Source organism: Bombus pascuorum, chromosome 10, assembly GCF_905332965.1.
Source record: "Bombus pascuorum chromosome 10, iyBomPasc1.1, whole genome shotgun sequence".
Taxonomy (NCBI): domain Eukaryota; kingdom Metazoa; phylum Arthropoda; class Insecta; order Hymenoptera; family Apidae; genus Bombus; species Bombus pascuorum.
In genome coordinates, this window is record NC_083497.1 from 8054712 (window position 1) to 8082083 (window position 27372).

Below are 27372 nucleotides of genomic sequence, written 5' to 3' on the forward strand. Positions count from 1 at the left end.
GTGACGATCTGATAATGAGCGCGCACGCGTGCTGCCTCGTCGAGATCCCGTAATCAATTAACGGGTAAAATCCGTTTTGTTTCACGGTTACGGTGAATCGGTTTTGTTTTTTTGTCGAGCATCCTGTCTGATTCAGTTGCATACACCATTGCTAGCGGATTGTCATGGCCTTAATTAATTCGACGTGTCCAAATTGCTTATATCGTCGATTGACGCGAAACGCTTATTAAAATTATCTGCATATGACGATTTCATCGGCATTCTGACTCTCAGCAATTATCGTTAATTAAGTATTCCAAAGACAAAGATAGCGACCATGCGTAGCGAATTTCTATTAGCCTGCGTTCTCGAGTTGCGAATATACCTTTGCAAATGATATCCTTGCTTAATGAGTCGGCGATTTATTCCAATTTAATTGTGCAAGTTATAATTATATCCAAGTCTAACATATGGAAAAAGATTAATAAAATATATTTTCTGACTCGTGTATTTCTGATTATGGGTCAAGTACATTGCAATGGTTCATTATCGATCTATAAGTTTATTAGATCAGAATCTTTAGATCAAGGAGAAGACACTTGTACCGGATGATCTCTCCAAAGATCTTGTTTGCGAATACTAAAAATAACAGTGTAGCACGAGCTCTGCGGTTTTCCAGAGGGAATATTAATCTCATTCGTATCAATCTATATGCATATCAACCCAGAGGATAACCTCGGTACCGACATTGATCTATTAAAAAAAATTCTTTTCATTGCGAGCTGCGCGATGACTAAAACCAATTCCCCAATTTCCATAATTTTTTACACTCCCTCCCACACCCTGTTCACTATACGTGCATAGAACCAATAATTCCTTTCGTGACGGTGTTTCACGGCCCTGGAACCGTGACAAAGGATTCGATGCACCAATGCCGAGCATTGACATTCCAACACGGAGCAACAGGACGTAACGAAGTGTGACAATCGGTGATTTTTCGGGATTAGGCAAAAATAAACGGGAAACGTATAGCACGATTCTTCATGCAACTATATCATCGTCGAGATCCACTGATAAAATTTACAATGACTTAACTAGCTGGTACTCTTGCATGAGGAAACGATCTTACGTAATTCGATCATTTGCATCGATGATGCATCGCCGCGAATGGATTCGAACACGCGTTATCGCGTGGATAGGCCCACCGACGATAATTATGCGTCTCATGAGCCTTCGATCGTTAACGTTGGTTAGCGATTGGTATCGTTAGGTTTGGTTTCGCGCACTCAGCGAAGCAACAACTAGAATTTTCATCGGGTTAATCCCAGTAGAAATTATCGTAAGTACGACCTCCACTGTTTTGGTGATTCGATAGGATATCAGTTTTCATATGCGACCGCAGTTAAATGGACCGCCACACGCGGGTAATGGAAACACGGGTTGGGTCATCGGATTTAATGATACGTCTAATATTTACAGCCTCTATTGTATTGCCATCTGGTGTTTGCTCTATATGCGAATTGGAAAATGTGGGCTTGCTTTAGAGTAGTAGCTTGTTTGATATTAATACTGAATTTTCATTCAATTCCTTCCATCTTTGAAACGTTGATGGTTAGGTGACATTTATTGCAGTTGCGCCGCTACAGTGACGATGACAAAGCCAATGACAATGACAATGTGGACATTTTTATTTGGTTTTCATTTTCTGGAACATGGAAAAGGAAAGAAAAGGCTATTGTATAGGCATGTTTGCAAAAATATATAATTTCTTAAACTTCGTGACATCTGTGATATCGACATGTGAAAAACGTGATATGTGGGATAGCTATATAAAAGCTGGTTCGTGCAATTCGTATCTCTGAAATATCGACGACTATTACAATTTTTAACCTCTCGTATGTCATTGATGCTGTTACGACGACGACGATAATGTGAAAATTTTTATTTGGTTTTGCTTTTCTGGATAAAAAGATAGGAAAGAAAGGGAAGCTACCGCAAAGATAAATTCGCAGACATTCGTAATGTCTTTCTTCTCAGGAAGAAATTTGTAGTTTCAAATAGTTCCATGCTGAAGCGTGCTGAAGTTGCTCATACATTGTAAAAATCTCTAGAGGGCAGACGATTAATATTCTCGACGATAGATGTAGCCGATAACCAGAGCAATGCATACAGAATGCGCGAATCGTCCTCAACACAAAAGCCACAACAGCTCGTCGTGTTTTTCGCCTTCGTTCATATTAACAGTGAGTGAAGGAACAAGGAATCAGTGATGCAACGAGTCCTGGATTGATGTGTAACGCGTGCACGGCGCGAGGCGTGTTCTCGAAGTATGTAATCGTCGGCGAAGAATTTGCCGAAGGATTAATGCCCTTTCAACCGTTCGATTCAGAGGTGCTTCGTCTTCTCGGTCTGGCCATGTTTCATAATCGGTCGGCAGCCAGCGTGGCTAACCGAGCGCAGAATTTGTTTCGTAAATCAGCCGTGTAGAATCGACGAAACACGACGCGCGTACCCTTCTTAATACGCCACGTGAGATTTACGACCTTCGCCGAGGAATGCTTCTTGAAATGGTAAAAATGACGAACTTGACTCGTCGAATCGTAGATTCTCTGTGTATTTGGTTTCCGTAAGTTCTACCATGTCATCGTCTCGTGTCATTTTTTCGCATGCCACGAGACTCGGAGACTGCGTTCGAGAGGATCGATAATACGCGGTTGCAGCCTCGCGCAACACGAAACCGCTTTTACTTGTCGACGACACGCGATGATCCGCTCTTAGGGGACTTGGCTCGCTGATCTGCCGTTCGAGAGCTAATTATCTCTGACCAACACGTAATGTCCCGGCCGAGAAACGGTCTTAGAATCACGTGGCGCTAATAATGCCGGAAACGTGTCCCTGAAGAGTCGTTGGGGGACGGTTCCGCGAGAAAACGTTGCGTGACTCTCGTTACGAGCTCGGTTCTTCGACGTCGGAGCGTGGGCTGGTTCGTTTGTGTTCTCTTCTTTTGAGTCTCTGAGAAAATTTGCTGGCAGAAAAGCGGAGAGAATGGTACGCTAATGTCCTTTGAAATTCTGTAGTTATAAAGTTCGTGGATAGGAGCCTGGATAGTAGGATTTATTTGAGTGTCGTGTCGCTTGATACCATTTGGAATCTCTTTGTCAAATTGTTTTGTGACACGTGAATATAATGGCATGATGTGAAAAGGCAAAAGCCAGTTCATCATTATCATAAGTTTTTACATGTACGTATGATGCCGCGCTTAGTAACAATACAGTGCTCTTTCTTCTCTGGTTCAATCACACTAATGGCAGTCAAAAGAGTGAGACTCGCGGCCTGTGAAAATGTTACAAAAACCGAATAGAAAAGTAGTATCAATGCTTTTATTATCATTACGTTTATTTAAGAATTTTAATAGTAGTAGTAGTTCTCTTTTATTCGCAGTGGAATAACCTAGAACTCGTTCCTTCAAAAGGGTCCACTACGTCGTTGATGGCACCCATGTATTCTTAATGGATCCACTTAACAAGTCGAATTACGAGCAGATGATGTTGACAGCAGGTCTAAAATTGTGCAGAGGCCATGTTGTTCTGTCAATCATTATTGAATGACAAAACGATTTACAAGCTGTACGTATGCCGTGACGTGGAATATTTGCTGGTCAATCAATAATATGGGGTCGTCCATCATTAACTGATCCATTCGGATGAAATCTCTTCAAAATTTACGTGCAGAAGACAAAGATAGGCGTTCCATAAAAAGAGGGAAAAGTACTAAAATTAACGATTAAGATAATTTTTAACTGCAGTCTTATAATTTTTCTGACATTATTAGGACCTGGTGAAATACAGAGCACCATTAAGAATGGATTACTTTTTGTCTTTATTCTCGAAGAAAAAGTCTATCTTGAAAGGACTGAAAACGAAAAACCAATATAAAATAAAATAACAATGCAAGTTCTGAGCCTTCTTGCGTATAATTAATGTACGAATTGCAGTAATCTATGAATGAATAATATCAGTGAATTAACAAGTGAACAATTGTACTTTATAAATTTCTCTTTTATAACGTTGCAATTTGTAATTTGCTAAATTTTCTTATAAACTTTCATTATTTTTCATTCAGTGGAACCTGTTATTAGTAACTTCTAATTTGTGACTTGTGAACTTCCTTTTTACAACAAGCTTCAGGTAGTACGAGGTCAACTGCAAAGTTGCTGCTTAACTGTGCATAATTAAAAACGTTTAACGAAATGCAACACAGAAGAAGTTTCACTTAGTTCCTTTGTGGTTATCGATTCACTGGTCGATATTTCACTCCACACCGTTATTGTATATTTCATGAGAAGTTTGCGGCAACATCCATTACGAAAGTCGACACGATCGGTGCCATTTAGAATGCAGATTTACGAGCGGCAATCAATATCGTTACGAGCGCGTTAAAGATTTTCGTGCGAACAGTACACGCCCGCACATGAAGCATAGACCCTGACAATGAGCGTCTATTCACCAGCTCTAAGCATCCAAAGGTCCTTGAACCTTCGTTTCTCCCGGCTGTTTACTCTGGATCACGTGAAATCGATCCACTTTTAATTTGTACCAATTAGCTGGAACAACGAGAACGCGGTACACAAGCCGACAGCAGACAGTCGTTGGCCCAATGAAATAGTTACGAGGTCGTGACTAGTTGTGTTGAGCGTGTTCGTGACTGGCGGCTGTGTATTTCTCAATTTCAACCGTCGTGAGCTGAGCTCTTCAATTCAATTAGCCAGCTCGCGTAAAACTCGACCGAGTATTACGCCGATAAACGTGCTGGTTAAACCTGTGCCACGATTTGCAAATTTATGAACTTTTCTACTTCGGTGAGCGGTAGATAATTGATATTACGAGATACTCTATTGAGCTTAGAAATATGGGAGAATAATTTTCATAGATTTCTCATGCACTTGGCCAAGGAAAAGTAATAACATTATACTGTGCTTAGGAAGAGAGAGAATAAGTTTTGAGAAGTAACTTTCTAGCAACTAATTTTTGGAGATTAACTTTCATTGATTGTTCGAAAGATGAAAAAAATAATAAGAAAAACGGAATATGATTTGTAAATTTATGGGCTTCGTACTTTAGGGAACGGTAGTTGATTGGAATTACGATCCTCTGTCGGACGTTAAAATGTCGAAGAATAATTGTCATCGGTGTTTTATAGTGAAGAAACGGTGAATAGAAGGACATTGGGAAGGAATAAATCTTTCGAAGGATGAATTTTCCTAGGAAAATGTACTTATCTTTAATATATGACGCTGCTCACAAGATCAACTAGTACGTTCGCGATAAGCGTATGAATAGGTACAATGTCTTTATTGAAAGGCCTGGAGAATGGGTTGCTCGTAGCATCTTCGTTTCAATAATTCACGACTATACGAACAAGGAAAGAGACGGCGATGGAAAGGATGTTGGTGGGTCCAAATATGGGATACTGCAATTACGCAGGACGCGAGTATTATTACGTTACATAACCAAACGAGCATAGGCACGTCACGAGGTTCTGACTTACGATTTTCCATGGATAAAGACCAAGAGAGAGGCAGCAAATTAACCACCCATCGAACTTAAGTTTCAGACGTATCATCGATTTTTATGGTACGACGCGCGTTACACATTGCACAATGACGATGCCTAAGAAATCAATCAGCCTAAGAGACACAAAGTTATTCAAAGATAACAGACAATTAACTTGTCAAAATATCAAGTGAATTTATTTGCATCCTAATAAATCTTCCAAGACCTCACTGTCGTCGTTAATTATCTTCATTCCGTCGACTCGCGTTAATGCTTAATTAACATCTTGAACTATGTTTACCACCGATGAATTGGATATCTAGACACATGCAAAACGGCGAGAAAATGGCGGATGTAATGTGCGTACCAGTTGCGTAACTTTCGGTTGAGTGTGCAACTATGCGAAACGATCTCTCGACAGATGCGTAGCTCCATCGCGCCCGCAATTGATATTTCTTACGAGCCACGCCACGTGGCGACGTGAGTAACCCATAGGTGCGTACGTGAACCGTTTTCTGAATGAGCCACAGGAGATTTCGATGAATCGAAAGATCCCGACAACTGGCCGTGACAAGTTTATCGAACCTTTTCAAATAGAATTCAACCGGCACTTTCAGATACCTCTAGAAAAAACTGGCAGAAGTATATACGGAGAACGATTTTAAAAGGATTAATCAAAATCTTGGCTCGATTTCTTAACTTCGACAGGTTCCACGTAACGCACACGTGACTCACGCAAGAAACTCTTTGCAAGAACATGCCTCTGCCACTCGATTTCTTTCCCTCTTGAGATCGATTCACTATAATAACAGGAAGTGCAACATATCCAGGATCTCCACTGGACGCGATATACACTCGAGCAATTAATCGAAAGCCGACGTATGGCAGTCCTTGACTTGGGTTCGCTTTAGCACGTTTCACGCCACGCATCTCGTGTCCTATCACGTCGACAGCCTTGATACTTTTCTTGTTCCGTTTTTTTCGTCTCAACGAATAATCCAGAACGATCGGTGAAGTCGGAAAGCTTAGAGTGCTCTTTCTAGTCTCCTCTCGAAGACGTTGACGTCCCGTTCTGTCTGTCGGCGTCAAACCTCGAGGCGTGTCCAATCGACTTAAGCACCGTGTACGCGCGTGTAGAACGTGTAGCAGACGCACACGATCGGTGGAAGAAAGCGGCGAGGCACCGCACGAGAAAAGTAATCGCATCAAATTGCGTTAAATGCCACGCTCGGTCGACAGTGTCTCTCCTTCTGTCGATCCAGAGTCCATTCAGAGGCAACAAAACAATCGTTAATTGCCGAACAAAAAAACGGCCGATGGGAATTGAAAGACGAAGACCCGAAGGATCGGCGATCCTCTTTGTCTCGTTCCAGTTCCGTTACCTACGCTCGACCGTAATCCCATCAACGTGAAAATACTCGTGTCGTAGCATGCTTGATTTGCCTCGATCTCGACCACCGTTATCGATTTTCCAATTGTCTGTATTCTCTTTTTCTCTTCGTTGCTTTTTCTCATCGGTTTTTCCTTTTTTCTTAACCCTTTATGTTTGTCTCTTTGCCATGATTGCCAGAAGCACATGGATCCTTACCTAAAAGTTTGAAAACATGCTCTATTCAGCAGACTATAAATTTAAAATTAGGCGTATGTTAAAAGACATGATAATGATATATGCTTGAATTTTTCCATTAATTTAGTAGAAGCTTAATTTACTAAACCTTATCCAAACCTAATTCAAATCTAATCCAAAATTTGAAGATAAAGATTTTATAAGATTTGATAATTAGGAACGTTAGTTTTATTATTGCATTCTGGCTTGTAAAAATCAATTTAATCGCATCTACTATTACATTTCAAAACTCGTATTTTGAAATATCAATTTATTCCCATTAACTACATACTTCATAAGAAACTACTTAATGATATCAAAGTTAGAAAATCAACAAAAATAGACCTATAATATTTGCCCTCCCTGTAATCTTCGCTAAATATAGGTAAGTGTCTCGATATTTTTGTGCTGAAATGTATTTTTTTTCTATTCACCTTGGTTGTAAACGACCAGACCCGCCCGTTTTGTCGGCGAGAGTTGCGCAAGAGTCGCTTGGGAAAATTCAAATCATTCCACGGCCGTAGTGCGTTACTCTGTCATTATCCTACTTTTGTTATATGACGCAAGTCGAGACACTCTTACGCTTACGCCTCGCATAAGAGATCGAAAATTATTTTAATCCTATCGTGTCGGGGTTTATCGCGCGGAACTCGCGTACGGTGAAATCCGCTGCGAGCCTTTGGTCTCGTTGACAGCTGTAAAAATCAAGCTGATCGAGGTGTGGAATGTCTGACTAGTATTTACTTAGGAACTATCTGGATCCCGTTGAAACGAGATCGATTTTACAGCAAAGGGATTGAAACTTCGCTAACTAATAATAAAGGAAACTTTAAGAACACGTTTAGTCTGAATATATCCATAGGAAAGTATCACTGGCAGTCAATAAATTGTCCGCGAAATTATAGATGGTAATACATAATGTTCCTAAGTTGAAGTAGATTTTTTCTTGTTACTGAAGCTATTAAGGACCAGAGTTGTGTTAACGAAACATTTCACGAACTTCTTTTTAGTCAGATTACACTATTTAATTCTATTGAACTCGCCATGTAATTGCAAAAAAGGAGTTTAAGAATTTTCTCAGTGTTCTGTTTCTTACTATTTCTTCTTCTATGTAGATCCCACAGTTTTATGGAATTTAAAGCATCCGAAATATTTTGTATCGCCGTGATAAACTGATTTCTTTCAAATTATAGAAATTCGTTTTGTATCTCCAACCTCTTTATGTAACAATTTCTAGGATTATTTCTGTAATGTGTCCATTATTCTGATACATATTTATAATAGGTTACGAACGTGGAATGCACGTGCGTTTTATCCAACGTGATCACCAACGACGTTGTGCTAAAAACAGTAACGATGACTTGTCGTACCATCTTGTGATTCCACGAGCGTACATTTCCCGATTACAAAATTTCTGGTATACATGGGCTGCATGCACTTGAGATCACGGTTAGAACTAGATGAGTCTAGTCTGTATGAGGAAAGAGGCACTCTTGGTTGAAGGGGTTGTGGAACGCACGAAGGCTCGTGGAAGATAACGTCGAGGCTGATTTAATTAACGATAAGTAATCACGAGGCCAGCGTTGCTTAATTGTAAGGTCGGAGTACATTATTTTCCTATCGCGGTGAAAATTACACATGTAGCTCTATTATGATCAGAATCTTGTGGCTCATTTCGGTTATTTTATAATTCTCATTAAACATGTGGAGCAAAAAGGAAAAGGAAAGAAAACGGGGAAAGTACTTTCGTGAAACCGAGTTACCATGCTTCCAGGTTGTTTTACTCGACTTAAATATATGTTTCAAAAATAAGTATACCTAACATTCTGAATTCTTTTACGTAATAATTGATTAACTAGTGCTATTAATGAACTGAATGTGAAAAGTTGTAGACTATATATATGTAGATTTCTGTTGCATAAATGGCTTGCTACCTTGTAATTCACAAAATTTACATAGAAATTTTACTCGTTTTATTATCGATTTGCTTAATGTCGTTCGTACAGTAGAGGTTTATTAGCAATTATGGTCAAACTAGCAATTACACCTGTAATTCGTGACTCGTAAAGTTTCACTATTAATTTTAGTTTCATTATAGAGAAGACTATGAAGATGCAGACTTCTCTCTCTGAACGATCAAATTAAAAGTATTTTAGTAGTAATTTAATTACGCAAATAAGCACTGAAACTAGAAAATATCTCTAAAAACGCGATCTTTCTAAATAATGAAATTAAAGGTATTCTTCCAAAGAAATATTTTTCTTCCATCAAGCAATAGGTTTACCATCCGTTATCACATACCACCCGCATAAAAGAAACATTGCTCCGACACTTAAACACCGTTTACCAAGGCAAAATTACCGAGCAATTCTCGTTGTATCGTTTACTTCGCACTGTCTCGCGAAAAACACGGTAACTAACCTGGTAATCGAAGATCACGGTACGCGGATCGGAATCGTTTGACTGTAATAACACGGCGGCTGGATAACGCTGTTGTATGGTCGTTATCCAAAGGAACAGCTGTTTCGCCGGTCGGTCACGAGCGTTTGCCAAGAACTCGGAGAACGTTTCACGTTGAAAACTGGGGAAGTGGAGCGGCCGCCTGGGACCCCGGAAGACAAGGGCCAACGACGAGACGAGAATCATAAAACGCTTCTTTCTCTTCGTAGCCGTGAATAACGCGTCCCTTGAAGTGGCACTCGACAAACGACGACGAAGAAATAACAGTCGACTTGCTCGTTGCACGCTGAGAAATAGCGGACAGCACGAATCACACGAGCAACAGTGCCAATTCGCTATAAAGCGGACGGTTTAATTGCAAGAAACGCGGAAATCGATGGAGTTCGCCTTGAAAGGTCTCGTTTACAATTTATCGCAATCAAGCGAAAACAAATTGTAGCAAGGAACGTCTATTGAGTTTATCGCAGCGTGTGGCAGCGCGTTGCGACCGATTTCGTACGTTACGTTTTACAGAACAGTTGCATTGTTCTTGCGTGACTTGCGACGATGTAAAAAGTGGAAATCTTAGGAGCTGCCAGTTTGTTCGTTCCCCTTTTGCTGGGCTTCCTGAACGAAACTTTCGAATTAATTCATCTCATGCCCCTCGTCAACGAGTGAAATGGAAACTGTTAACGGTTTTATCGAGTTTTTTTCTCATGCAGACCATGATGTAACATGGTAAATCATTTCTTATCTGGCACGACTACCTTAATAGGCCATTTTAAATTGAAAGAAGTTGATAAGTATTATGTACTCTCTACAAGATCTTCTTTATTTCAATGACTCGTAGTATCTTTAACTGATATTACTGGACTTAGAAGAAACTTTTAATTATAAAAAGTTGAAAAATCGTACTCACGACCGGCAAGAATAATTTTTACTCCATCGTAGGGACCAAATTAACTCGGGACAAAGGAAATATTATATATAATCGAAATCGAATCAACTCGAGAATATATCTTTAAAATCTCGTTCAGATTTGTCAAATTATTTGAATTCAAATGATTTAACTAATGAGAAGAAGTTTAGACACTCGAGAAGATGTTTCAAGTCAAACAAACAAGAGACTCATATTGATACAGTGGTCTCAAGTTGCTTGAAAGCATGTCGATTAAAATCTGATCCAGGTTTAAAAAGTTAAATTATCTTCTTTGAATATTTTTCTAATATTTAACTCATTTCAAGCAAGAATTTCTTATACCTATAATAGTAGAAATATCTAGACACGCTGTGGACGAATAACACGCCTCACAAGCTATTTCGAAGTAAAAGGGGTGGTGTCAGAAAAATTATGAGCGTCCCTGAAACAAACGACTTATTGGCCGCCGCAAAGAACGCGGCGTAGCCTTTGTTCGAGTGTAGAACGGTGTCTGGAACTGCGTGGTATCGTCGTCAACTCGTCCATGGATAAATTCCAAGACGACGTCGAGGGCGTCTGTAACGAAGGGTCGGCGGAAGATTTATACGCAACCTTCCTCCCATATGCGTTTAGTTGAAGTATAGGATTATGATGTTTCCAAGTAACCACGCATGCCCTACGCTCTACGCAGTGACACGTGTGGAACGGTGCCTTTTTTATTGCGTGTTTCTACAACCATTTAAAAGCAAGAACAGTCAAAAGTTTCTTGGCAATAGAACACGATTGACGAAGAATCAATTCTGATCGTCGTAACGTTTTCTTTATTCGAAAATGGGCTGGGATAGAAAGAAGAATAACGTCTTCATTTTTATATTTAGGTACGTGCATCGTGACTTGTATAGAATTAGTGAATTAGAAATTAGGAGGGATATTGGAATTATGAATTTTAAAGTTAGGAAAAAAGTGCTGGTAACATACTCGTATTTATTATATTTTAATACTATCGTTTAAGATTATCCGAATACTTGATTATCGAATGCCGATTTCATTATTTATTATTAGTAGACGATGTTGCTTTATGGAAATTAATATGGAAAATTGGTGTTCATAAATGGCAAATCTCGTAGCACAATTTTATCTGAATAATTCCTTATCCACAAGCTAATTAATTTTCAAACATCGAGTTGCATAAAGGAAGTGCTGTATTGATAGAACAACTTCGATGATACTTCGTTTTGTTACGCTTATCATCCTCACTGATAATTTAAATTTATAATTCGCAGATTCCACAAGAAAATGGTAAAGTCAGTTTGCAATATTAATTTGTATAAATAATTAATTTGCATCGTACATTTCTACTACAACATTTTAGGACTCCGGAATCTTTTCTGTCAATATTATTATTATTTCTTCGCAGAAACTCCTTGTCATCGTTGCAATATAACTTGGAAGCATCAACGAGCAGAGCAATTCTCCTTCGTTTCGCTTTCCACAGGGCCACTGGGACGAAACTTTATGTATCCGGCTTGTTTGATTCGCGACGCGCGATAAATTCACATTTGCCTCGATAGAGGCCCGGAAAAAACGGGGCGTAATAACAGCGAATTTATATACTTGCCAGCTACGATGCAACGGTGCCGTGTACCCTTTTACGTATTAGAAATACACGCTGTGCAAAGAGGCAGAACGTGTAACGCCGGATTTCACGGGTCGAGATTTAGGACTCGCTTTCGCGCCCAACGTTTACCATTTTTCAACGCTGCACGCCAAACGTTAGCTTATTGGCTACGTCCATTTCTGCTCCGAGTAACCAGAAAGCTCGAAGGTATATCGGTGGCCAGGGAAATCACAATTGGCCAAATAATCCAGGACCGTTTGTCATCGTTAGGTAAAACCACGACCGACGAATCCGGCCAGCTTCCAAATAGGATTACGGGCAAATCGAGTAATAGTTTCGAAATGAGGAATCTTCCCTCTGATACGTTTCTGTCGAACAACAGCTTCACTCGATTTACTTCTGCCTCAGACAACATACAGTCGTTACTTTTTCTTGATCTTTTACGGGTCACCGTATTATCTGCGTTATAGAACCGATAACGATGATGAAATTAGTTTCGCGAGTTTGTTACGTTTGTCACATTTCCAAGAATCGTTTAAAAGTTACACTCTCTTTTGAAAATTCATCGAAACTTTGTAATTTAGACTTTACAAGTAGAAGAGGATAGTAGAGTAATTATTTTTAGAAACTTTGTTTAATCAAAAGATAAAGTTGCATGAAAGTTCAACTATTACAAAGTACAAGCGTCGTCTATTTTTACGGCATCAAGTTACCCTTTTAAATTTCGGCGAGAATTTATAATTTTATATTTGAATACAAAAGAAAATAGCTAAAAATATTTTTAGAAAATTCACGTAAAATCAGAAAATAAAGTTTCATGAAAGTTTTATAAGGAAGTTACCAGTTTTTTCTCAATATCGGGATATCCTTTGAAAATTCATCGAAAATTCCTAGCTCCAAATTCGAAAATTGGACTTAGCAAAAAGTAAAATACCACGCCAAAAGGAGGAATGCCCATTAGTTCAACGTCAGCGTCAAGATATCGTAAAACTCTCGGCAATTCTTTCTTTTTCGCGGAGGAAAGACTCTCGTCGCTGATTCGGGAGTTTCTCACAGTTTGCCGTGATGAATGACGAACACATTGGTGGCGTGACAGTCCGATCGTAGTGAAGAAAAAGCACATGATCGCAGAGGAATAACCAAGACGATGTCGTTGCTTCTTATCTCGTCGTCGCGACAGCGTGTTCCACTGACTTTGAACGATTGGCTGTTCATTGTGCAAGGCGGGCAGAAAGTCGATTAATTCGAGCGTTCACGCTGCGAGTTCCTTCTTTCCAGATCTCCCAAATCACCTTCTGTTCTAACGACCAACAGAGAGTGCTTATCTTTCTATAAAATATTAGATCGTTCGAGAAGTTTGTAGCATGTGAAACGTCTTCTATTTGATGGACATAGGAAAGATACAGTAAAACTACATCTATTTAAGTCCATTGAGCAACAAACATCTTATGTAATTGTAAGATGCGATACAATAACATTCAATGATAATGGAAATTAATATAGCAAAAATTCGCTGATTCTCCCCACTATTCAGGATTTTTCGTTTATCTAATAGTTCACATTTATATCATCTGTTCGTATAGTTATATAGTTCAATACAATAACATCTAATTATAACTGAAGATCGTATAAAAATAGTTTGTTGGTCCACCTAGCTACTTACATCTTAATTATCGATGAAATTAAAAAGATGATACTTATAAGAAACGAAATGACTAAATCCAAGTTCCGAAACTATTGATTAACGCATCTATGATTTTCATTCGGTCAAATGTATTTCGTATCGAGCTATTCAGGAACTCTGTAACGAAACTCGAGACGAATTTAGCCATCTTGTGCAGCGGTATTTTCCAGGAATTTTTGTTTGGCAGAAAATTTCACGTGCCCTTTTTAATTCGAAGAACCGTTCTGTTCGTCCTCCAAGTACCTCGAAGTTGCTCGTCTGATATTTACGAAGTACGTGACGGACAAAGATGCCGTTGACGCACGTGTATTCAATTCGCGATGATCACGAGCACTCCCACGCTAAAATCTGACCGAGATGGAACCGGTTGAACGTGGCGGTGATGCAGGAAGACAGAGCACCGGCGGCGGCGGCGGCGGCGGTTCTTCGTCGTTCCGCGTTTTATACTCGCGATGCTGAATCGCCGGGGCGTCCGTGTTGCACGTGCAACGTAATCTCACGCGGTGTGTCAAGTACACCGTTGCATCCGTTATCGGCGTGTATCTGGATCTTTCAACAAGATCTATCCTCGCCTAGCCACGTAGATGCACGATACTCTTTGCTGTCTGCGATTCGAGACTCCGTGTCAATAATATCTCTGGTTGCATCGTGACCAAAGGGGAAAAATGTCTGCTCGCGTAAGAGAAGATTTTAATCGTGTTTAAAGGAGAAAAAGAAAGGGACAGAGTAATAGGAAGCCAATGTTAACCGGTGGTCTTTCTCGTCACGATGGAAATCGTTTTCTATTCGCGATTCTTCTGCATCGAGGAGTCGAACGATGCAAGAGAACGGGAACGATGATTGATAGAGAAGCTGCCGCTTTTATATGGATATTGATCTTCCGATTGGAGCCGGATAAATCATCGGTTAGCTCGAATGGATTTCTCGTTTGATCCCTGTGTCCGAGGTGTCGGATTATGTTAATGCAATCGTGCTTTAAATTCAGCCGACCAGACGTACGCTTACTTTCGCATTTCTTGGCATATTACTGTCACGATTTGAAGTACATCTCTTTGTGTTTAGTCGAGAATTATTATCCATCGGAAATGTATTCCCCGTTCCATTATCGTTTATTGTTCTTTATTATATGGATAATAAGTTACACTGCACTTTTATTTTTACCCAGATGCACGTTACATGTTGTACAATTTATTGAAGAGAGAAATTCCTCACTTTCATAAGCGTACTTGGCATACAAGGATAGCGCAGGGAATCACAAATCCCAAGATAAATTAAGAAGGAATAATATCCTAACGTCAATACTTTTCTTTACTTTCCAATTTATGAACTGGATCAGTGTGGCTTCCGAGTGGCTGGAGTAATAATAATTGTCCAATCGTTTATCTACTGCCCTCGAGTCAATTATTAAATATCAATAAAGGAATAGCATTTTCTCAATTCAATTGCAACACGAGTCTTACTGCTCTGTGTTATCGTAACGAATTAATAATGCGGAGAATTTTCTAAAACGACGTTTCACAAAGAAAGTTGCGGACGAATTTTATTTATCATCCATATACGAGTTTTCCCGAACCGAAAGTTGCGTTGCATACCGCTGCGATACGCACGGAACCACAATTTTCTGTCAGAAATTCTTTTCTCTTTTCAAAGCCATACCCCTGCAAAGAGCAGGAGTATCGCGATACTCGTCCGTAACCGCTTTGTTCGGCGAATTTTTTCCCGAAAGCAGGCCACGAAGCGAGCATGCACGTAACCATGCAGAATCGCGGCGGTTCCGCCTGCGAGCAGAGAACTATAACTCACAAAAGTCGGAGTCGCGCGCCGGGCCATCGGCATTCCGGGCGCGGCGTGCGAATAAAAAACACGAGAGAGCAGAGAAATAAAAGTGGAGGGAGGGAACGAGGTGGGCACGGTCCTGATTGGTAATCCCTGGTGCCAACGGCGTGGTAAAATTTCGTGGTCGGAAAGGGAACTGAAACCGAACAAGAGAAAACGATATTTCGAGAAATCGATCTTTCGAATCAACGAGAAAGAACGACGTAGACGCGCGTAGCAACGAGAGTCGAAAATTTATTCTCTCTGAGAACGGTGCTCGAATATATTTCCATTTTCAATGGTGGAACGCTGGTCAACGATCGGGAGCACGCGTCAAAATTCCATGATAAATTTTATGGCATCGACGCTTACGAGATTCGAATCGTTCTTCTCAACTTATAAATCGTGCGATATGAAGATCGGAATTTGCGATCGTTGGCGGAAAAAGTTGCTGGTACCACGTTCCTAACGTTGGCGTTACTAACGATCGGGGTGCACGTAGAGAATCGAAAATTCGTGAAAACTTTCAGATTCTTTCGAGACAAGGTATTGAGCTGACAGAAAAGTAATGCCGGTTTTATATCCACAAAACCGAATTACATTGCTGGTATTATGATTCTATTTAATCAATTGTATAATATTCTTTGTTTTCTGAAATTGTATACTGAAATTGTATATTTCATCATATATTGTATTTCAATCGATCTCTCTGCATTTCACTTATTTAAATAATTGTACTACGCTCGACAACAACGTATAGTCTGTCTGGAAAATAGGGAAAATAAGAAAGAATTTCGAGTTCTTGCATTTACAACCTTTTTCAAATTTATGTAACGTAATTTAAAAAAGGCAAGAATAAACTTTATCGTGTTCCACATCCAACTATTAAAACTACTCGGTCTACTGACGTTTAAGCTCAGAGGAAGACGAAGTGTTTTTATAAACACAGAACTCCCTTCTTCTAAAATGATTTTACTGTAAACTGTAGCGTATGGACCATTAGAAACTGGCTTCCTTAGTATGATGAAAACACCGACATCATTCTTGCACTAACCCAATATATCTGTGATATATTTCCAGCCTGAAGAGACAGCTCAGAGTCGTGAGTTTCATTCTCTAGCACGAGAAGTTCGTAGGATTTGTGTTTCATTAAATTACCACGCTGTTCAGACACAGATCTAACATCCTTTTTGACGCGATAATACTCGCGCAACTCGAAGCTGATGCGAAGCATACGCTTTCGTGCAGTTTGTTGGAGCACACTGCGAGGCTCTGATGTTCTGAATGCCGGCTCGATAATTCATCGTCTCTCCCTTCGTTCTTCTCTGTCGTTTCCCGTCGTTTCCCGTCGCTCCGTTACACGCACGACTTCCAAGAAAAGTAACGCGATCGTAGAGATATTTTCGAGGAAGTACATACATTGGACTTAAAGCCACCGTGCACACATCGTCGTTCGATGGTACAAGCCTCTTCCTATGCACGCTCTATCATCCGCGCAAAGATGTTGTCATTGAAGGCATTAGCCTCGTTTATATTCTTCTTTTCTCTTCGCGTCGTTTCTATCGCGTAAGACCACCCCGGTAAATCGTATTTCAACTCTATCGACTGACGCGCACAGTCTGCTTCTTCTTCGTATTCTTCGTCTTCTTAGTCTGCTGCTGTTCTTCCTCTCTATGCATCCCGCATTCACGATTCATCGATAGTAGTCCCCTTGTAATGACTCCGCGACGCGCTCGTTCTCCTTTTTCCGCGTCGATAAATTTGTATTTATGCTCCGCGCCGAGATCTTCGAGTATTTGGAGCTTCCCTTGATCTTTTATGGCGCTTTGTTACGTCGTCGTAGTCTTCCTGCATTTTCCTCCTTTCGTTTTATTTAGATCATCTGGTACAAAGAATTCGCAGATTAAAATATTTTGTCATTTTTGAGCCTACGTTTGTTCACATCTTCTGTTTCTTCGTTTATATTCTCTGCTTTTTTTATTGACAATTCAGCTATTCTCCATGCTTCTTCTTTTCATTGTTAAGATCTCTCGCGTTTCTGACGCCAAATGCAAAGAATACTGCGACAACAGTAGTAGGCAAATAAAGTATTCCATTCGCTCACTGTCACGCGATGTTATATGATGTTATTTTCAGATGTGAAACTGTCGATATGCCTGCTCAGGTTAATAATATGTGCTTCCGCTCTTTGACTTCCATTTCAACTAATATCCTTTCAATTCGCTATATATACACTGCTGTGTCATATATTTCACGTTTCTGCCAAATAATTTGAATTTTGATCTTCAAATCGGATAATGTAGAGGTCGACCATACCTATACATATGATTTAACATGTTCGCTGTGGATCCGACTTTTATTTTGCACGCAGCTATACAGAACATTTTCATACAATACCTGTTTCTATATTATGGAGCTTTAAATATGTGTTTGATATGAATTGTTATGAAATACTGTTTCACAATTTCGGAATTTTCAGTTCACATGCCACGTTCGACTCGATACCACACGTAATCTGAAAGTATGTGCCAACTAGAATGTACATGTGGTCAGTGAACGTGTGTCGCAGTGAATATGTTAATTAGTACTTATTACATATATCCGCTCGAGTCTCTTTTGTAACTACACCGTAGAGAACTATACATCTAAATTCAGAAATCCTCAGATCAAGTCAAATCTCTGTAGTAATTTTCACGAAACCTCCGATCCATCCGCACGTCATTACCACGACGTCAACGCGGAGGTAAACGATCCACTCGGCTGACAATGTCTCGCGAAACCGCGTATTTCCCTGTGCATCATCCGACCGAAGTAGTATATCTGGCTGCTGCAGCCAGCGGATGGATAAAAAGCTAGACTTTTGAAAGGCAGACAGAAAGGCGGACAGGGAGACGCGCGTGCGAAAGAGCGAAGGAGAAAAAACATTGAGCGTGCACTCGACCGTGGTCTCTCTCTTTGTATGTATCTACGCCCGGTTAATGCGAGCCGAAGTGTGTTTCGAGTCAAAGCGCAAACACAACCCGACAAAGCCGACTCTGTTCGAGCACTCGTCCTTCCTCGCGAGAGACCGACGAGCTCCTTTCTCTCCTCTTCCCGCATGCTTTTGCACCAGAAAACCACCATAGCGAACCAGAGGCGGACGGTATCGTCCCGAGAGCGGAACGCACTTGATTTCCACTCGACTCGATCCCTGGCAGAACTTTGAACTCCGTTCGACTCGATCCAGACGATAGTCAGAGTATATATATATCTCTCTGTGTCAGTTCCACGCCCACGAACACACAAGAAAACATACAGGGTGAACCACGCAATTGGAACGGGTTATATGTATTTGGAATTTGCAACAGATAACAGAACGTTGCGGACAGGAAAGTTGCTTTCTATGATAATATCTATCTTTGTACGATATCACTTCTTGCATATTTTTTAAAACGCAAGGATGCACTGAAAAATGCAAATGCATTATTCTTTTCATGGGAATGTACGTGCTTCCTTAAAGGAATCATTTCCTCATTCTACATGAAAACGGTAGTGAAGCGACATGGTTGAAAATTAATGGATTTAAAAGATCTCTTAACCAACCTCGTAGAATTCGGCGTAAAAGAGACAAGGAAAACACGAAGGAAAATACAAGAATAATGCGTTACGTCTTTCTTTGTCTTTCGTAAGATAAACTCTGCAAAAGTGAATTTAAAATATCGTTTCGACCAATCAATTTTCGACCATATTATCTTAGTATAATTTTTCGTAGAATGAGAAAATGATTCGACATGAGTAAAAAGGAATGTTCCCATTTAAAACAATTGTCCAGTTACAAAATATAAATCATCGCCAAAAAATCCGTGGTGAAAATGTTCTCCTCTTTTACCATTTATCTATTAACCATTTATTTTGTAATAATAGAGAATATTTGCCCTTAACTTCAATCAAGAAAGGAATATAGCTTGTCCCAATTGTATGGCTCACTCTGTATAGCGATCTGTTAATTAACAACTGTGCTGGAAATTGGACGCTCTCTCTCCTTCCTCTCTTTCCCGTACCTACTCTTTGTTTCCCCAACCTCTTGATTCGAACTGGTTGTTCCGCGTGGAAACTACAACAACGCGATATCTTCCTTTAACAGAGTCGCGCATTGAGAGGCTAAATGTTACCGATGTTCGTCACGCTCGCGTGGAACCATGCCACGTTCTATCGCGTTTTCGCGCTTTGCCTTTGCCATACTCGCCCACGGAATTCAATTTTCCGTAGAAGCGAGTTGCCCAGGCATTGTCGAATAGTCGAGGCTACAAAGGATCGTTTGACGAGCCGTAGTTTCACCAAAAATTGTTCCGTTTTAGAGTCTGTCAAGAGATATGCGAAGTGCATGTTCTTCGTATTGCGATGATCATCAGCATTCTTCACGTATCACTTGTCTTTTATTTTCTGAGTTAAATGTGACAAATATTGGACGATTGTGTTTGCTGTAAATACTGAAGATTGAACGCTAACATTCGGTAGCGCAGTTCATTGGAGAAAGAAATTCCGAAGCCTTCTGGCATATCCATTTTCTGAAATATTTTCATTTGCTTATTCTTCATTTCACAAAATGTGTCATTTCCTTGTTTCTCATATTTCAAGACTGCTATTTCACAAAATTTCCATTTTACTTAACCCTCGTTTTCCCCAAATGCTCATTGCTCCGTCCTTCATTTTCCTAATTTTCATTTATCAAATTAATCCTACATTATTAACTAATATTTCCCATTTCTTAAATATGTTACCTTCAATTGGACAGAGTAAACAAAGAAATTAACGGAAGACCTCGAAACGAAGTTTTTCATCAATTTTCGATCGTTTCAGTTTGCCTTGCATTTTTTGTTCTTTTTCTGTAGCAAAGCAGCGTGATTATAGTGTCCAAGCTATTAAAATTCCAGTTAGCCTGTTGATCCTCGATATTCCGTACGAAATCCTGTCTCACCTCGGGGTTCGAATAAAATTCCAGCCTCGTTCTGTCGCGCCGTAATCGTTTCGCGTACCTAAAGTCGAGACGGGCATTATTGCGTTTCAATCGTGTTGGCGGGAATAAAATACGAACTGCGGGTCAGCGTCGACCTCGACCTCGAGGTGGTAGGATATATTCTTGAGGAGAAAGGTAGAGGAGTAAGAAAGTTGACTGACTAACCAGCGAGATAGCCGGCGATCCAGGGATTTCAATGGGTTTCCTCGAGGATTAAAGATCAATTAATCGTACGTGATCAATGACGATGGCTATTCGCGAGCATCAAAGGTCAGTCTTGCTAATGAATCCGGCAATTAGTTACTGAGATACGTGTACAAGCACCGAGCAACGTCGACAAGATAGAATTAAGTTACCGTGAAATTGTACATCGACGGGAAAGAACGTATTGTTTTTATCATCAATGCTATACGGCTATACGACCATACGGATGATAAATCATCATTACGAACCGGGATGGGTAAAATTAAGTAGCATCGGGATTCCGCAGAACGTCAATTATTAACCGATCAGTGGAAACCCGCTGGATTTTTGTCAAAGATCGATTAGCTGGATAACGAACGAAATTATTCACCCATCGCTGGGTAATTTCCATCTTAATTGATCATATTTTGTTATTCAATAGAGCGAAGTCCATGGTGGTCTCCGGGCTCTTTCATTAGTAGTCAAACTATAATTAATATCCAATGGTTAATTTCTTCTCTATGAAATAAGAGGCGGATAATAAAATTGCGTAAGAAAATGTACAAAATAGAGGACATTCATGAGAAACATAATTTATCTCGAATATTTCAAGACGTTTATGGCCGACCAATAATATTATTCCAACGATGTGGCGCATACTATCGAACGAACGAAAGATTTCGACAAATGTAAAGGTGTATATCAAGCGAACGATCTAATACAGAAACACGATTCACTGTTTCGTAAAAAAGATGAAAAGGAAGAAATACAAGGGGAACGCGAAGAAGAATGGAAGCTGCGTGACTACGTTTACGATGACAGCGAACGCAGCCGAGCTTTTGCATACAGTAACCAATAAGGAAGCTCGTTCTTCCGCCTCCGTGCATTGGCGAACGCATTTGTCGAGTCACAATAATTCAACCGGTGTGACTCGTGGCTGCCCGATAAAACTGATAATTACGAAATATTACAGCCTCTTAATGGCACGGTATTTTACAATCTATGCTGCGTTCTCGATGCCGACGCAACTATGGCAAACTTTGCCACGATAAAGCGGGTACGTTGAGTGGCGATAGAATATTGGATTTTCATCGATTAGTATTATCGAAGCGGCAAGTTCAGCAAACATTGTCGTATTAATGTTCGGAGGAATTCTGTTATTCTCTTGAAACTTGAATCTAGTTGGTTTGGATTTAGATTATAGAGAATACGATCGATCAAAGAATGAGAAGATAAAGGTTGTGTGAGATAAGGAAAACATGGGAATGTGCGTGGAATGCTAGGCCGATGTTGCGTGCGGTTTGCTATTGGGTTAATTGCAGAGTGCGTGAAACCAATGACACAGAAATATTCGCTGTAATTATCGTTCACTGGAAATCGATAGAAAGAATCTTGCTTTCCAGGCTACTCGTAAATTCGAATTTCATTAAGCTATAGGGAACCTTAAATTTAATTTACTCTCTACTCCTGATTGGTATATTAATAACCAATTGGATATATCGAATACTTTGGATAAATTGGATATGAAGAGAATGGAAAACAGAACTGAAATCTATATTGCTGTAAGGTAAAGGATTCTTTTAATTTGTAAACTCTTTGGTAATTGGAAAAAAAGGAATTTCGATCACTAGAGCTAAATAGTAATCAATATGATCAACTTTGTTTTAAGATAGCAAATCCTAATGTTGGATTATAACAGAAATTCGTCCTGTCTTTTCAGTGTCCTCACGATAATTTATTTGAAAATTCAGATGTGTGTTTGGTTAATGTATATGTCTTTTGATCACTGACCATTTTCACAACTTTCTAATAGCTGAAGAATTCCTCTCTCGCAGAATTCCTGAGATTTGTTAGCAAAGAGCTGATTCGAGTGATTTCGCGTTCCATAGAATTCGAAATAAATCAGTCTCTGAAAAATAACATTGATCGACTCCACTTTCTAATTAGAATTTCTTAATTTCGCACTTAATGATCAATTCTGAAAAAAAGAACAGATGACTTGTTAATTCGAGTCGAAGTTAATTTGTAGATTTATATCATAGATACGTATTAATATTGCTGGCATTTATAAATTATATCGAGTTATACGCGTTTGCGTTTCATTACGTGTTATATTCAAACTTTCGTTTGTTTCCTGTGTAGTTTCATGTACAAAATTGCCTCTTCTGCTCGTCTGTTAATAATAATAACAAAAATATGTCAAACATTAGCGTGATGCAGTGTGGCAGAATATTCTGAGTGAGCAGTCTGACCAAGCTGTTCTTATTCTCCTTACGCGCATTCCAACGCGGTCCGCCACCCGCTAAGCCACTTAACGATCGAAGAAGCGATCGAAACTCACGACGAATAATCCGTGAAAATGCACGAGCGGTTCTTCTTCGTCGCGTTATCGTTACTTACGATCGTATTCCCGTGAAAGCCGATTGAATTATCCCGCCGCGACGAGGGGAATCGTCAAGCAGCCGTCGCTTACAACCGACGTGGCGGTACGCAAAATTTGGCTCGGATCCACGGAATTGTTTTCTGCGAATTCATCGATCGATCGATCGATCGATCGGCGACGAAGTCGGTGAAAGCGCAAGGTATCCGCTTCCCAGGGAAGAGAGGAGCGTTGCGTGTTTGTAATCGGAACCCGCGCATCTCTGGATTGCAAACACTCCGGGCGATTATTTGCGCATAACTTTGCGAACCGCCTCTTTGGATAGCGTGGTGCATTCGCTTATGCGCTGTTAACAGATTGAGCGTCGAGTCGAAACGACTAGAGACAACAATTACACACTGCGGCGAGGCTAGAAAGTTGGTGAAACTTCTTCTTCGTCTTCTTCTCCTTCTTCTTTTTCATCTTTGTCGTCGTTTTCCATGCGACCGTCTGGACGAATTTCTTCACTACGTACAGTTTGAAATACCACTCGACTCATGAATAATAATTTCAAGTGGAAGAAAGAGTTTTTGCCGGCGATGAAGGCAACGTTGAACAGGCGCTTCATTTAGACCGTCTAGACCTCATTGAAACTAGCCAGTGAAGAGGTCCTTATCCACTAATTAAAGTTACTGAAAAAATCCCTGGAAAAAGGAAACATGGGAACGTGTCTGTGGCATGTTGAGAGATAAGTTTTAGACGCGGTATTCTCTTTTACTTGTTCATTGAGAAACGATCGATTATATTAATCATATTTCTTCCTTTTGAATGATTTCAGAGCGAGTTTGAGCCGCAATGTCACGTGTTCCGGACGAAACAGTTGCGCAAGCCGCGTCCGTGCCATTTGTGCCATCAGGCGGTGATCAAACAGGCGTCGTGCTGCAGAGGTGAGTCGATAAGTTCATTCCCTGCGGTTTGCTCGCTCTAGTGGCCTGAAAGGGTTCAGTCGGTAGTTCTGTCGGAGCTGTGTATGGTAAAAAAGCGTGGCGCGTGAAGAAGTGGAGGGAAATTTGAACGTCGATCGATTTGAGTCTGGTCTAGTCTTAAATAGCCACTTCCTACAGGATACTGCATATTGCATATTTCGTTTTTATATTAATTCTTTTCTACAATTGAATCCACATTTTATAAAATACTTCGTAAGCATTTTTTAATTTTATCTTCATCAACGTGCCACAAAAGAAACACAAAAATAAGACAGTATTATTAAAATATTTTCTTTATTTTCAGTTTGCAAGTACATCTGCCACAAAACCTGCGAGGATAAGGTGAGTAAACATATTTCCTCTGTATATTTCGTAAAATTTCATCCGAGCGACCGGCAATTAGATCGCCCCTCGTTCATCGTTTCTCACGAATTAGTGTACGTTCACGATCAGGCAACGTCTTCTCGGAAACTTTGTGACAGAGTGGATACCTGGAGAGCCCTTGCCCGTACACGAAGAACCTCTCCGTACCGTGCACGGGTTCTGGTTCGTACTTCCTGGTACTCAAACAAATCTGCTGTGTGCTACGAGCACGTCCAACAAAACGTTCTTGAACGAGCGAAGTCGTCGGATCGAGCCAATCCATCGGAGGAATTTTTCGAGCGACGAGTATCAACGACGTATACGTGTCTGGTTTCGCGAAACCGGAAGCGATCAACCAAGAAGAACCGTGCCGTAGAAGAGATGCCACTTAGTAGATGCATCTTAATTCGAGCACTCTACCGATGGAGCCTGGTCGATGAGATTCTCGGTACCTCGAAGTCTTTGTCGATGCCACAGATACACAGTACCAAATAAATCCGTGTATGTTGGTGTGAGAATAGGCCGAGACAGAATCAATTGTCTCTGTGTGAAACACACGGTGTGGGTTCAGTCACCGGGCAGGGCACGAGCTTTACTTACCTTGCCTTCTTCGTATCTTGAAGTGCTCCTGTGTCACACTCGCTCCAACACGAGCGTCCAACAACCTGGCACGGAACCGTGGCTTGGTCATACGTACACATTCACACAGGTTGATCATACACACACATACAAAAGAAAACATAGCTATAGATGCACAGTCATACACTTACGAGCACAATAAAGACACATACGTAAGTATATATACGCTGTAATACACACGTAGCGATACATACACAGTCATAAAGAGATACATAAAGGATGCATGTAGGAATACATACAGAATCAAATACACAAATAAAGATATATATACAGTGTACATACAGGGTAATACACATATGTGTGCTGTAAACGCGTGGACACGAAGAAGAACGGAAGGATGAACGATGGAAGTGAAGGAGAACGTGCCCGAGACAGTAGGAGAGCACGACTTCCTTCTGTAAGTGGCGAGACGTCGTTTGTTACGAAGGTTTTGTGGCACACCGCGAACAAAACGGTCGGCTCGATCCCTTTGATACGTCTATTTCGTCGAGAGCTTCCATTACCGGAGGAAGACTCTGTTCTGTTTGGATCGGATTGAGGGCCGGCCTACGGTGAAGGTAGACAGTTATACGTCTTCGTACGATTAACGTTTAACAAGTCGACACACGTTACATCGCTCGATAGTGTTGTCTCTGGCGCGCGTGACTTTCGCCAAAAGCTTGTCACCGTCGCCGGGCAATTAGCGACGGAGACCGGTATGACATTTCGATCGAGACGGAGATAGAGAGAGAAAGAGAGAGAGAATAAAACGAGACAGAGAGAAGGTATTAAGTTTAATTAGGGATCATTTGGACGGATTATTGGCCACGATCGCCAGCAGTGGAAAGTCGGTAATACTCGAATATCCAGTTGGCCCAAGCGCAGGTAAAAAAGATTACAATTTCAGTCTAATTGGCGATTCGAATGCTATTTCCCGATATTAACGAGTAGAAACACGGAGGTTAATGGGAGATACACGATTGGGTGCACAATATCCTACCAGTTTATCGAACCATCGATCTTCTTCCTATGTTCCATGATCTCATGGATCGTTCCAGGATTTAGGCTTATTTAAGTTGCCAGACCATGCCACGAAACAGTCTTATTGCCCCATCATGCAGGCACAAAAGCTAACCGCTCCTTTCGTTCCTTAGAAGAATTCCGCGTAGGTCACGTTTCTTCTCTCTAGACGTTTTGAAATTCGAGGCTGTGGGCAGTCTTCCTTCCACGAGTTGTCACGTGGTCGTGTCATCTAGAAGTCCCTGTTCGCGGTATCGTGGAACATCACCCTTCGGATGACAGTATGATGCAATTTGTTGGACTCGCGGTACCAAGAAACAGTTGCTACTTTTTATTCTCGAAACAACGATATAGCAATAAATGTTCACATGATGCACGAAACATCCGTGAAATGTCACTTATATATTCATTACTTTTATAGTATAATTAACAATAACAAGAATTAACAGACAATTTTTATCTGTAATAAGATTTAACAGACATTATGTGCTATACTGGTGTACGAAAGAGAAAAAAAGAGAGATATATACAGATGATAAAGGCGAAAAAGATATGAATAATTCTGACGTTTAGTCGAGATATAGACACTTGCTGAAGATCTTGTTGCAATCGCTCTTTAAAAGAATCCAGCGTAAAGAAACTAAATTTCTGAATGAATAGAGTTTTAACAATTAAATTTGACGAATTAATAGAATTGCATTACTGGAATCACGTAATTGTTTGTGTTTAGAGACAAAGGAGTTCCTTTTTGGCTTTTAAAAGTAAAACCTAATATTGCAGAAGGTAAAGTTTCCCAAATGTTGGTAATTGTAATCGTATTACACCTTATTTCTCGTTTAATCGCAGATAAAAATTCTTGCAAAATATGATTGGTAAGAAAGTTCTACTGTCTAGAGTCTCATGTAATATAACGCTACCGTATAGTCATATGAACAACCCATATATCGTGCCACCTATCTCAAGATACGTCTTGGTATGTGCTAGGAAGGTATTGATATCATCGTTTACTGTAACACCATTTCTCCTAGAATTCTTGCGCCAGTGGAGGCTGAGAACCGCTGGAACGAGCTAACGAACGACATCGTTCGTCGAATATGGAGAGGCCAGATGTTTCCTTGACATTGAAGGTCGCCGCGACTCTCCTCCATTCTTTGCACCGCCTTTCGTTCGTTAATTTCGCCGAAACTCGTGCTAACATCGACAACTCTCGACTGTTCAAAACTCTAGCACAGCCG

The 27372-nt window shown here is 40.4% G+C and overlaps 1 protein-coding gene across 6 annotated transcripts in view; it reads left to right on the top strand.

Moving 5' to 3' along the window:
* Positions 1-27372, top strand: part of LOC132911304 (tensin-1) — a 181583-nt gene that overhangs the window by 40213 nt on the left and 113998 nt on the right. For all 6 annotated transcript variants that reach the window (XM_060967866.1, XM_060967879.1, XM_060967874.1 and 3 more), the window contains exons 2-3: positions 23989-24097; positions 24441-24478. In XM_060967866.1, coding sequence (XP_060823849.1) covers positions 23989-24097; positions 24441-24478 — 147 coding nt within the window. The remainder of the gene's footprint in view (positions 1-23988; positions 24098-24440; positions 24479-27372) is intronic.